The following is a 12,325-nucleotide window of genomic DNA, read 5'->3' on the forward strand; positions in this document are numbered from 1 at the left end:
GTTAACATTGAACAGAATCTACAAAATAATCAAAGTTCTTAATTAGTTGTAGTCAAAAATGTATGAGCCTCCCTAATCCAATATATTATGTTGGCATTACTGTTATCAAATGTTTACAAGTTTTAGGTGTGTTTGAATATTTTAAGTTATTTTTGTAGTTTAAACATTTACTTAAGTTAAGTGTCATTAATTTTTTCTCAAGTACAAACATTTCTTTATGAATTAGTGGGCATTAAGAATGTATTTTGGTAAAATTCAATGGCCAAAGCATATTATATGAGGAATGCAATATATACTTATTAAAGAGAAATCGTTTTCATATCATTTACAGGGGCGTAGCTAGAAAGAAACGAAGTGCAAGCAACTACCGCCGAGCGGAGCGAGGCGAAAAAATTTTGGGACCCTTTTATGCAGGAAAATGTTTTTTTTTTCGGTTTTCGGTCATAGGACAGTTGATAGAGGACCTTCATGTAGATAGGACTTATAAACAATTTATGAATGTAAAACTATTTATAAAGCTTCTGAATAGAGTAAATCATGGTTAATTGAAAACATAAACTACACATCTTTCTGATACAGAATTTACTCGAAATTGTCAAAAATCTGCTCTTCGGGTCTAGGCAGAAACGAACTTCTCTATTTATTTGTCGGCAATATTCACACTATTCTGATGAATATGCAGTTATGCTAGCGATGATAACCTGTCATTGTTCATTGGTGATCGTACATTTGATTTCAACAGACGTAGTACATAGATCTCCACGGTAGCACTCGCGAGATGTTATAAACCAGTGAACGTGTTCGCCTTTGAGCGACCTCCCAATTGAATTCGTCAAAATTACATACCAGGTCAGTTTCGTATGTCTCTGACAATGTTGATATTTGTTCGTTTGTTATATTTCCTAAAACAGGAGGAAGAAGATACGACACAGAGAAGCGATTTTCTGATAATACCAGACGCGACTCCACTCTCCAGTTCCATTATCATAGGCATTCGATTTTCATATGGTCTATAAACGTAAAATATAATGAAACTTTCCAATACTGTTTTGGCGTGTTTGCAGGATGAGTGGCTCTGGTAGTCCGTCGAACACATCGCCATGGCATAATTTCAACGATATCGAAGGGTTCTGATAAATCTCATGCCGATTTATACATCTCATTCCAAACAGATAAACCGTACTCAGTAAACTGTGCTCCGAAACTACATGTGTTAGACTGAGTATAACTAATTCATATCTTGTAAAAGATACAAGTTACACTGTCCGATTTTGTCATGTAGCAGTATGATCTTTAAAACTTCTATTCTGAAACCAAATGCCGTTATTTTATGACATTTCATAAATTAAAAAAGTGACAACATATGTGTTTCCTTTAAAATTTAATTTGTAATTTTGCAATTTTGCAATATTTTTTTTTGCATGCCGAACCGATGTGCACGCAACTGCGTGTTGGCGTATAGGGAGCTACGCGCCTGATTTAATTATTTATTCACCTGTTTTCTGCCTAGAAAATGTACATTAAGTATGAACATGAACTTTCTTGTTAAATGATAAAATTTATTATTTTAATTTTTTACAGTATTTTACCAGCTGGTAGACAAACCTGTTTTTCAATGTCCATCTCATTTCATTTGTATAAAATACTGTTTTAACTGAACTAACATCTGTTTTGGTCAGGGTTTTAACACTGAACCTAGATAAAAAGTGCCTTTAATATTTCTGAAATCATGCACTGTCCGAAACCGAAATTAGAAATGGGTGGTATACATGTTTATATTTAAACATGTAATCTAAATTTAGCATTCTTATCAGGGAAAACAAAAGGGTTTCATATGTTCTTCATATGATAGATTTGACCTTATTCACCTAGCAACTTTTTTTTTGCTTTGAAGTTAATGACTAGCACAATAGTCTAAGTTTATAACCTTGACCTTGGTATATATTGCACTGTCCATATCTGTAACTGATTAGTGTAGAAATTAACATCAATACACCCACTAATTATTTAAATATGTTTTATCAATAAGAAGTAATTTGTAGCAGTAAATAAAATTCCTCTGGTAAATGGCGTAAGGGGATAATATTTCATTATGTTAGCTTGCAGAATCTTTTTTTGGAAATAAGAGGATTGGGGGTAGGCAGGAGATCTAACCATTATATTCTACTCAAAGAATTCCTCTGTTAATGATTAATTAGACGGAAAATAGCTTAATAATGAACAAGTGGTTTCTTGAATTATTTTACAATTGAACTACAATCATGCACATAGTCTTGTAATAGATTTTATTGACAATGATTTGATTTTTAGATCACCATTCTATTCTAATAAGCTTCAAACATTTTGTGAAATGAGTGACCCCTACAAGAGGAGAAATATATGTTTATTTATTTTAAGTCATTGGCGGATCCAAAGGGGGGGGTTGGGGGGGGTTCCGGGTGTTGGAACCCCGCTTCTTTTAAAATGGCTGAATCCGCCCCTGTAAGTAACTGTCTTAGTCTCTATTTGAGACAAAATAGTGATTGTATATTCATATTTTATCCCTGCAAACAAAATTAGGGATTATGTATATATTGGAATCTGACTGGCCATCCATCCATCTGTCTGCCTGCCCATATGCATTGTTTGCAAATGAATTGATGAATATCATTAAGGAATATAATCTTGGTCCCATGTGTTAAAGGGGAGATCATAAAACTCCAGTATAGCAATATGCAGTATCAATATGGCTGGGGAATCCTCTTGTGAGTCCACTCGCAGTTTTAGTTAAGAAACAGAATGTTTCACTATTAAAATCAATATCCCAGCAAAAATATTGTATAAAATGAGGGGAATAAGGAAATCACTGGTTGGATATACAGATTTGAAATAAGAAATTTGAATAAGCAGTTAATTCTAAAGAGAACTATTTTGGTACTGAAAAAAAAATATGACAATTAATAATTTAGTATAAAATCCTGTATTTTAAGATCAGAATCAATATTCAATGTTTATATAAAAATCAGAGATGGTAAAAATTGTGCTTTGAAGAAAGATTCCATTATGATAAAATCTCTTATAAAATTCAAATAGAAATGTGAAGCAAAGATTACATATTAAAGTTTAATTTTCAATATAAACATATGTTATAGAAAGAGATATTTCAAATCCAACTTTACGAATAGAATGTTTCCAAGATTAAATCTAATATGCTGCCAGGAGAGATGTTCTGTTCTATGTAATAAAAGAAAAATAAAATATTGAAAAATTAGACAAAGATAATGCAGCACTCACTATACTTCAGTACCAAAAAGTCATTAAAGTAATAGAAAAGTACATGGTTATGCAACTTAAGAGATATGGTATAGAGAAAGCATATGGATATCAAATCAATTATTGGGAATCTTAAGTTTTCTCATTATCTCTGAGATGATTCTATACGCTTCACTGAATCTTTCCAAAACTAATGATGGGTTGATGCCAAGGGTGTTTTGTTTCTTATGTTATCAGTAATGTTAAATCTTCAGATCTAGTATGATGCATGGACACTTTTCATTAAAAGAGATTTTGACTTTTAGGCTTTCTTTACTAATTTTACTTTTAAAATTGAAAGAAATAATTTTGCACAGCAAATAATAGCCGCACAAGAATTTAACAGTGCCCCCTTTTAGAACCTCTTTTTTTCATTATATTTTTTTGCAGGTAAATCACTAAATGTTATGTAGAGAACATATGTTTTACATGCCAGGTGTGAAGTTTTCAAGATATCAACATCATCAGAACTGTTTTAAAACAAAAAGTATCTGTCAAATGCCTGTTATAATTATTTCCTGCTTATCCCAGAACACTTATTGTTTAAGTTTTACATAAATATTATCTCAGAATATGGTTTTTATAAACTAATTCTTAATTTATCTCAAGCATCTATTTGTAGATGGAACATAATGCATATATGCCAACTTTTTTTTTCCTTGTTAGATAATTGATTTGCAAGTCATTAAGTTTTAGATGAAAAACAACATATTTTTCGTGTTGTTTTTTTGTTTTTTTTAGTGTAAGTTTCTCATATAACCTTATTTAAAGTTGAAAAATACATGAAAAGTTTAAGAAGAGAATGCACATTAATTTTTGTTTGTGTCTTGTCTATTTGATGTAATCAACACATCTTTATTTCATATGTCTATTTGATATTATAAAAACAAATCCTGAGGTTGTGAGTTTAAACCTGCTTTAGACAAGGTACGTTTGACACCATTCTTAATTGACTAGGGTTGTCAGTTAACCTGAAGGTCATAGGTCGTCTTTTTATACTCCAGCTTTTTCCAGCAATACAAACTGACTATGATCTAGCCAATATTCCTGAAAGTGGGTTTTAACTTTTACACCAACAATATTACTGAGTGACGGTCAGTTACCGCAGTCTTCACGCTGAGTGGCAGCCCAGGAAGCCCTGGCTTGTAAAATTGCTCTTGGGCCTGTAAAAATCATATCAACAGGCCAACAGAATCCAATTAAAAGTTTTTAAAAATGGAGCTCTGGGCCTGTAGATTTAACAGTTCATCGTAAAGACTCAATAAGTTACTCAAAATCAAAGCAAATACCATATTACTAGGTCAACCATTGATCTGGACTAATGTTTATATCTCTGTTTATAAATAATGCAGTTAAGATGCCATTGATATTTCATTATTCATTTTATTCCATCATGGTAACTTATTTAGAACAAGACGTATTAAGATAAGGTATATGATGTCTGTCATGTTCATATAGCATTACTAAAAATGGTTAAATCTCTTGTCAGAAACGATATGATTTTATAACTGTGTAGTTCTGGCAGCAAGGCAAGAATATGTTGCGTTGAGTAAAATTTTCTGTTGGTATAGACAGTGCCTAATTGTTTTGTCAGCTATAAAAATACAAATGCCAAGGTGAAAGCAAGAATATATTTACCAAATTATTCAGTTTTTACATAATACTTATTACATTTGAAGTATTATTGGCAGTTAATTCTAAATAAGTTACTCCCTAAGTACCCTTTAATCTTATCATTACATTTATCTTTATTGAGAAAACTTGAATTTGCTCATAAAATGTCATAATATTTAAGTATGCTTTTTATACTATTTTTCCAAAATTTATTGACTTATTATGAAAATTTGTATCAATCATGAAATCTATTTGTTCATTGGGCTTATCAAAGAAAAGTTTTGGGGCCTTTTTTTTGTCACGAAATACCACAAACTGTCAGAAAATATTAAAAAGAGCCTGTTGTCTTGTGACTTACGGTTTTGTTCTGTCTGCAGCAAAGGTAGTGTTCACAAATAAACTTACCAGTTTACTTTTATTGTTTGTTATAGATAGGGTATCTTATGAACAAGGAATGTGTTGTTTAGATTTAACCCTGTTACCTAGAAAGAGCAGATAAAAGTTCATTGGCTTTTCATTTCATTGAAAATTACATGGCATGAATTGCTCTTGTTTCTTTATTTAGATTTCTAATGTTATTTATGTACAAATGTTTTGGCTGCTTGATATCTTTTTCTGTCTATTTTTAACTTTTAGAGATGGGACATTTAATGCAGAATGTTTTTATAAGCAGCTTTTTAATTGTACCAGTATGATTACCGTATTCAGTGATAAGATCACAAAATTTGGTGAAATATAAAAATCATGTTAATTACAGTGAATCTAAATAGTTTTAGAAATGAATTAACAGGTGCTTGTCCATTTGGTAATTAAAACTACATCATAGGTTAATTAAAAAAAACCTGGAAAACTCAAAACAAACAGATGTACATAAAGTCAGCTATAACTTGTTAACACACAAATTAAATGACTATGGGATACAGGGGAAAACAAATGCATGGATACAGGGCTTCTTATCATGTCATACCCAAGCAGTTTCCCAGAGGGTGTGACTTCAGGCTATGTCCCTGTAAAGTCCGGAGTGCCTCAAGGATCTGTTCTGGGCCCAAGTCTGTTTTTATTTTACATTAACGACATACCAGTTGGGCTAAAGTCCACCATACGCCTATTTGCAGACGACACCATTGCATATCTGGTATTAAAATCAAACAGTAATTGTGAAACCCTTGAATCTTTACATCAGTTCCACCTCAGTAAAGGAACAGGCATATAAATCTTTAGTCAGACCATCACTAGAATATTCCTGTTCAGTTTGGGGTCCTTACTTTACTGAGGATATTAACATAATAGAAAAAGTACAAAGAAGGGCTGCTAGATATGTGACTAACCGACACAGAAACACCTCAAGCGTTAGTGACATGATAGATCATTTAAAATGGAGAGACCTTGGACACAGAAGAACAGATGCATGCCCTGTCATGTTCTATAAAATCACATATCATCTCGTTGTAATCACAAAAACAGACAGTCTAATTCAACCACTCAGACAGTCCAGGAACATGCACACACTCTCATACCAAATTCCAACCGGCAGAACACAAATAAAACAACAATCATTTTTTCCATGCACAATTAAAATCTGGAACAGTCTTCCCCTGAGTATTGTGATGAGAAACTCTATAGAGTCTTTCAAAGTAGCCGTCTCGACCTACACCAACAGTCAGTAAATTCATTTTTATGCCCCACCTATGATAGTAGAGGGGCATTATGTTTTCTGGTCTGTGCCTCCCTTCGTCCGTCTGTGCGTCCGTGCGTCCTTTCGCTTCAGGTTAAAGCTTTTGGTCAAGGTAGTTTTTAAAGAAGTTGAAGCCCAATCAACTTGAAACTTAGTACACATGTTCCCCATGATATGATCTTTCTAATTTTAATGCCAAATTATAGTTTTGACCCCATTTTTATGGTCCACTGAACATAGAAAATGATAGTGTGAAGTTCAGGTTAAAGTTTTTGGTCAAGGTAGTTTTTGATGAAGTTAAAGTCCAATCAACTTGAAACTTAGTACACATGTTTCCTATGATATGATCTTTCTAATTTTAATTCAAAATTAAAGTTTTGACCCCAATTTCACGGTCTACTGAACATAGAAAATGATAGTGCGAGTGAGGCATCCGTGTACTATGGACACATTCTTGTTTGTAAATAGTTTTATCTTAACAAATTTGTTATATTTCACTGTATATATGTCTTCACAAAGCAATGCGCAGTACAAGTGACGTAAACTTCAATGTGTTGAAGGTGGTCATTATATAGTAGAAGTAGAAGTAGGTGACCTCTATAAAGTTGAGACCAGTCTTGTGAGGTCACCCTCTTCTGTCCCACTATAGTAATAACTAGATGTATTTTAAACCTCAATCCAATGGTTATCTCTATGAGGTCAGTTTTCTTTGGTCTTGATGGTTACTTTTATATATAGGTTTGACTGTATTTAAATTTATCAGTAGGTTTTGGAAGTTTCTACAGAATTTCCTATTCCAAAAATAATTAGGCCAAATAAAGCTGCCATGTGAAGTTACGAACATAAAAATGTATAATGAAAGTGTATTAAAATCAAACTAAGATAATTTACCATTTGTTTTACAGGACCCCAAACCAACTGATGGAGGATCATTTAAGTGCACAGCTAGTAATGACTTTGGAGAGTCAAATGCAAACATCACTCTTAACTTCCAAGGTACGAACTAAAATTATAAACTTTTGATATATTTTGAATTGCCTTGTAAATTGCATTTTTTTTTTAATTTACTGTAGAATCAATCGTAGATATGTATGTAAACTTGTAGGTAGAAGTAATAAACAGAATTTCTAGATGAATAATTAAACATTTAGATATTTTATTTTCGTTAATTGACAAAATACTTAAATGTTGATACAATTTCTTATTACATCATTGTTACATAACTGCTATATGATAAAAGTGAGAGCCAATTATATGGTCTGTTAACTGAACTCATGAAACAAAAACCAACACTTTGAAGCTGATGTAATGATGTAATAAATATATTTCTAATGTCATAACATTCAATTACCAGGTTTTATGTACTTTCATTTTCAAATTAGACCAGTTTACTTTTATTTTATGCATAATCAACGTACTGTGGATTCATTTATTTTCATGGGTACCAATTTTTCATGAATTGCAAGAACCTTATATTTTTGGAACACACCCCTTTTTTTTTGGCTGATCAATGCATTTGAATGAGGACATATAGTTGTAACCCCCCTTTGTCCTGGGTTGGGAACCCCCCTTTTTAAAATGGCTGGATCTGCCACTGATCTAGATACAACTTTATAGACATTTGTATTTCATTGAACATTTAGATTCTTGGTTCACCTGTACCCACGAAATCCATGAAAATTGATATCCTACGAATAATAATGAATCCACGGTATTAAAATGTTTTGAAGAAATAATTTAGTTAATGCATGCACTTAATTAATTGACACTATTCTACTGTATTGGAACAAATGCATCAGCTTAGTTTTAGATGAATTTTGATCAATCATCAAAAGCTAAACAATGCGCATATATATATTGTATTGCCATAGTTTATCATTGGGAATTGATAGTTATTCATTCTTATGATATAATATATACTTTACAAAATGTTTTAATCATCATAGCGTAAGAGATACCAATCGTGACTAAATGTTTGTTGACTTTGAAACTTTATTTCCTCAATTGATAAAATATGGCTGAGTATGAAATATGGTAAAAATATCATCATCCCAAATGTATATATACCATTTTATATCTTATTTAATTGTTTTCTTATTTGCAGTTGTTAAGAAAATTTTCATTATTCAAGTATTTAGATACGAAAATTTTCATCTGGGTGAAAATGGTGAGACGATTTGTTGTGACTAACCTACCAGAATGCATCTGTCATTCTGATCAATGTGCCTCTATAAAACCTGTCATCTTTTCAAACTGTCACATGTCGCCCAATATTTCACCTTTGAACCAAAAGATATTGAAAATATAGAAACTTAATGTAAAAAATGTTTTGTAATAAAATTTATTTGATTTTGAAAATTTAACCAACAGCTTAAATTTTTATTTCTCCTTATTCAGGGTTCAAGAACAAAATACTCCATTGGGTTAAGTTCATTGTACAATTTCAAACACATGTGACAGTTTGCTCATCCTGATTATTTTAAGTTATTAAACATTTTCTCCTACTTCTGCTAGTAGAATAGCATTTTTTGTTTCGAAGATGATCACCATATCCTGATCACATGTTCATTTCACAAGATTTGAGTCCCATCCAACCACATCAAATTTATTAAATGGCCTTTTTACCCAAATATGTTCTAACCTTAGTTAAAACCAATTCAACAAACCGGCATCCTCTACCTGTGACGTAGAAGTGAAAGTTCCATTTCAAACCTCAACAAACTGTAGAAAAAATTGATTCAAATGTTTCTTTTTTTAAATGAATAGCTTTTTTTTGATATTGTTTTACATTTTAGTTTTGCTGATTAATTTTGGCTTTATTTGTTTCATTTATATGTTAATAGACATGCCAGAACCTTCATTCGTGTATGGCTTTGCAAAATAATGTTCATCTTATTATTTGACATAAAAGATTGGTCAATTTATTCATTATTTTCAGGAAGTCATGTATTTATTAGCTCAAACTTGAATTGAGGACTAGAAACTTACCTTAAAGTCTGTTTGATTATTTGAAATAGCAGACATCAATTTCTGATAATCTTTATGATTTAAGTAATAGCTGATACTATGGTGTAATTACCATGTTTAGCTATATACTTGTCCTAAACAACCAGTTCAGGTTTGAGCATCTAGTACTCCACTCTGTACTTTCACAGCTATTCTATTCCATATTTACCTTTAAGGTGCTGAACAAAAAGATAAACCATCTGAAGAAAAGGAAAAACCTGCAGCACCAAAAGCAGCTGAAGAAAAGGAAAAACCTGCACCAGCTAAACCTGCAGGAACTGCTCCAACGTTTACAGAAAAACCAGTTATAAAACAAGAAGGAAAGAATTTGATTGTACATTGTAAATGTAAAGCTAATCCTAAACCTACCTTTTCATGGTATAAAAGTGGTCTTCCTTTGAAGGAGACATTCAGGATCAAAACTAGAGTGGATGGAAAGGGAGATGACTATGATACATTCTTGGATCTCATTGTAAGTATTTGTTATCTCCCCTTATATATGTAGTAGAGTTCTTTATTTTGACTTTTCAGTAATAAAAATTAAACCAATTGAAGCCATGGTTTAGACTTTTATTAAATTATTATAGTTAATGGTGTTAATTACCATCAAGTTGTCATGCTTTCATTTGATATATATATATATTTGTGCATTGCACTGGGTCGTCGTGACACAAAATTCATTGACTGCGTACTGACAGTTGTAGATGAAGGAATGACTGTAATATTTTTTCTGTCTATGAAGAAATAACATAAAAAATGTGGTGCACACTGAATAGCGCCCATAGTAGGTTATTTAACAGTGTGCACCACATTTTTTTATGCTATTTCGAATAGACAGAAAAAATAATACAGTCATTTCTTATAATTAAATTCTAAATTCCATTTTAAACTGTAGAAAACCATGGAAAAAACGTTGATGATGTCACGATCACGTAACTAAATTATGTCTATGTGCTGATAACAAAATAACATCAGCCAATCAGAAGATGCGTTACATCCAAAATTAAATTATTTCAGAATGTTACTAAGAATGATGCAGCTGAATATAAAGTTGTAGCCAAGAATGCACATGGAGAAGGAAATGCTACCATCACTGTTAATATGGATGAACCTCCTAAGTAAGTTTGGGGAATACTAATAGCAAAGTCTGTTCAATACTAGACTTAAGACATTATGAATTCACTGATTTATATATTATTTTCAAAAAAACCTGAGAACTGCTGTTCAAAATATTAAACTGAAATAACACTTTTTAATAATTATGTGTGTCCAAATGGTTATCCTGGCTAAACTTTAATCAGGACCACTGCACAAAACCTTGGATTTAAAAGAAAAGAAATGTATAAAAACAGAAAAATTAGGACACATATGAGCAAAAGTGCAGAAACCATTTAAAATCAACTTGGCCTGATTGGGTCGGGACCTTAGTTTCTGAACAATTTGTTAAATTAATATTCATACCTGCCAACTTTCACGATTTAGGCGTGTACTACACGATTTTGACCCTTTGTCACGATTGCACGATCGTGTTCCTGAAAAACCCTCTAAAACACGATTTGGTGAAAATCTACACGAAAAATATTATTGCTTCCGATTTTGAACTGTGTCCAATGGATGACAATTGTGTTCAGCCAATCAAATTGCATGTTTCTCATGATCAAATTAATCAGCCAATCAAAAACGTTTTCTCTCAAGATTATTTTAACATGCTAGATATTGAACTTGTGTTGTATTCCTCTGTTTGTTGGTCAGAAATGTAAAATCGTGAACATGGCAAATGATTTTTCAACTGCAAGGAGGTTCTTACACAGAATAAGAATAAAAGCATGGCTGATTGACAAACTTCAATGATGCAGTACTACCATGAAGATAATAAATAGTAGTTTATTCACTAATTTATTGACATTACACTTACTGTAACATAATTTTATTAATGAATTCAATTAAATTACCAAATCATTTAAAGTATAATGCCCCCCCAACATCAACATGAGGAATCCCTTAAATGAGGGACTACCCTTAGTCGAGGGGTCATTTTACTCTTGTAAAAAATACAATAGAAAAATGTAGATTTATTAACTTAAACATGAGAAATTCTGACATTATATTTGGAACAGCTTTTCTAAATGAAGGGTCCAATTATTTTAAATTATTAAGAAGATATAAGGCCAAGAACATATCAAACATCTTGGACATGTGTTGACCATATAATACCAGATAAATGAGATATATCATAAGATGTATAGTCCTTTGGAAAAAGTTTCCTAAAAAAATATGAATCATGTGTGCTCATTTGTACTTAAAAAGTGGTTTTTAATGTCCTAACATTGAGGGGGTATCCCTAGGTGTTGTTCCCAACATGATAAAGGTCCTTCTTTGTGTATAATTTTAAGTTGGAAAAGTAAACAACTATTAATAGTTTCCTTACACATGAAAATAATTCCTGGTCTTACAGCTACATGTTCATATTTTCTGCTGATATAATAACTAGAATCATGCAAATAAACTTAAGAAAATGACATGTAAGCTCATCTTACAAATATGACACTTTTTCTAGACCACAAAACAGCACGCGCAAAATAGTCTTCGCAAAGAATTGTAACCTTTGAAATTGTTGTCGCGAGCTAAAACCCCCATGGGCATTTTCAAAAGTTGGCAGGTATGAATTATCAACATTGAATTTCAGAATTGTCTGTAATAAATTATTTCATTTTAGAAGCACTCATATATATGTGTGAA

General features: G+C 31.8%; 1 protein-coding gene across 19 annotated transcripts in view; it reads left to right on the forward strand.

Annotated features, from left to right (window-relative positions):
- LOC134685569 (twitchin-like) overlaps positions 1-12,325 on the forward strand; it is a 131,446-nt gene that overhangs the window by 24,936 nt on the left and 94,185 nt on the right. For 17 of the 19 annotated variants that reach the window (XM_063545375.1, XM_063545366.1, XM_063545363.1 and 14 more), the window contains exons 9-12: positions 7,486-7,576; positions 8,685-8,747; positions 9,763-10,058; positions 10,604-10,704. In XM_063545375.1, coding sequence (XP_063401445.1) covers positions 7,486-7,576; positions 8,685-8,747; positions 9,763-10,058; positions 10,604-10,704 — 551 coding nt within the window. The remainder of the gene's footprint in view (positions 1-7,485; positions 7,577-8,684; positions 8,748-9,762; positions 10,059-10,603; positions 10,705-12,325) is intronic. The other 2 variants (XM_063545382.1, XM_063545372.1) reach the window with 1 other exon arrangement.

Source organism: Mytilus trossulus, chromosome 9, assembly GCF_036588685.1.
Source record: "Mytilus trossulus isolate FHL-02 chromosome 9, PNRI_Mtr1.1.1.hap1, whole genome shotgun sequence".
NCBI lineage: Eukaryota > Metazoa > Mollusca > Bivalvia > Mytilida > Mytilidae > Mytilus > Mytilus trossulus.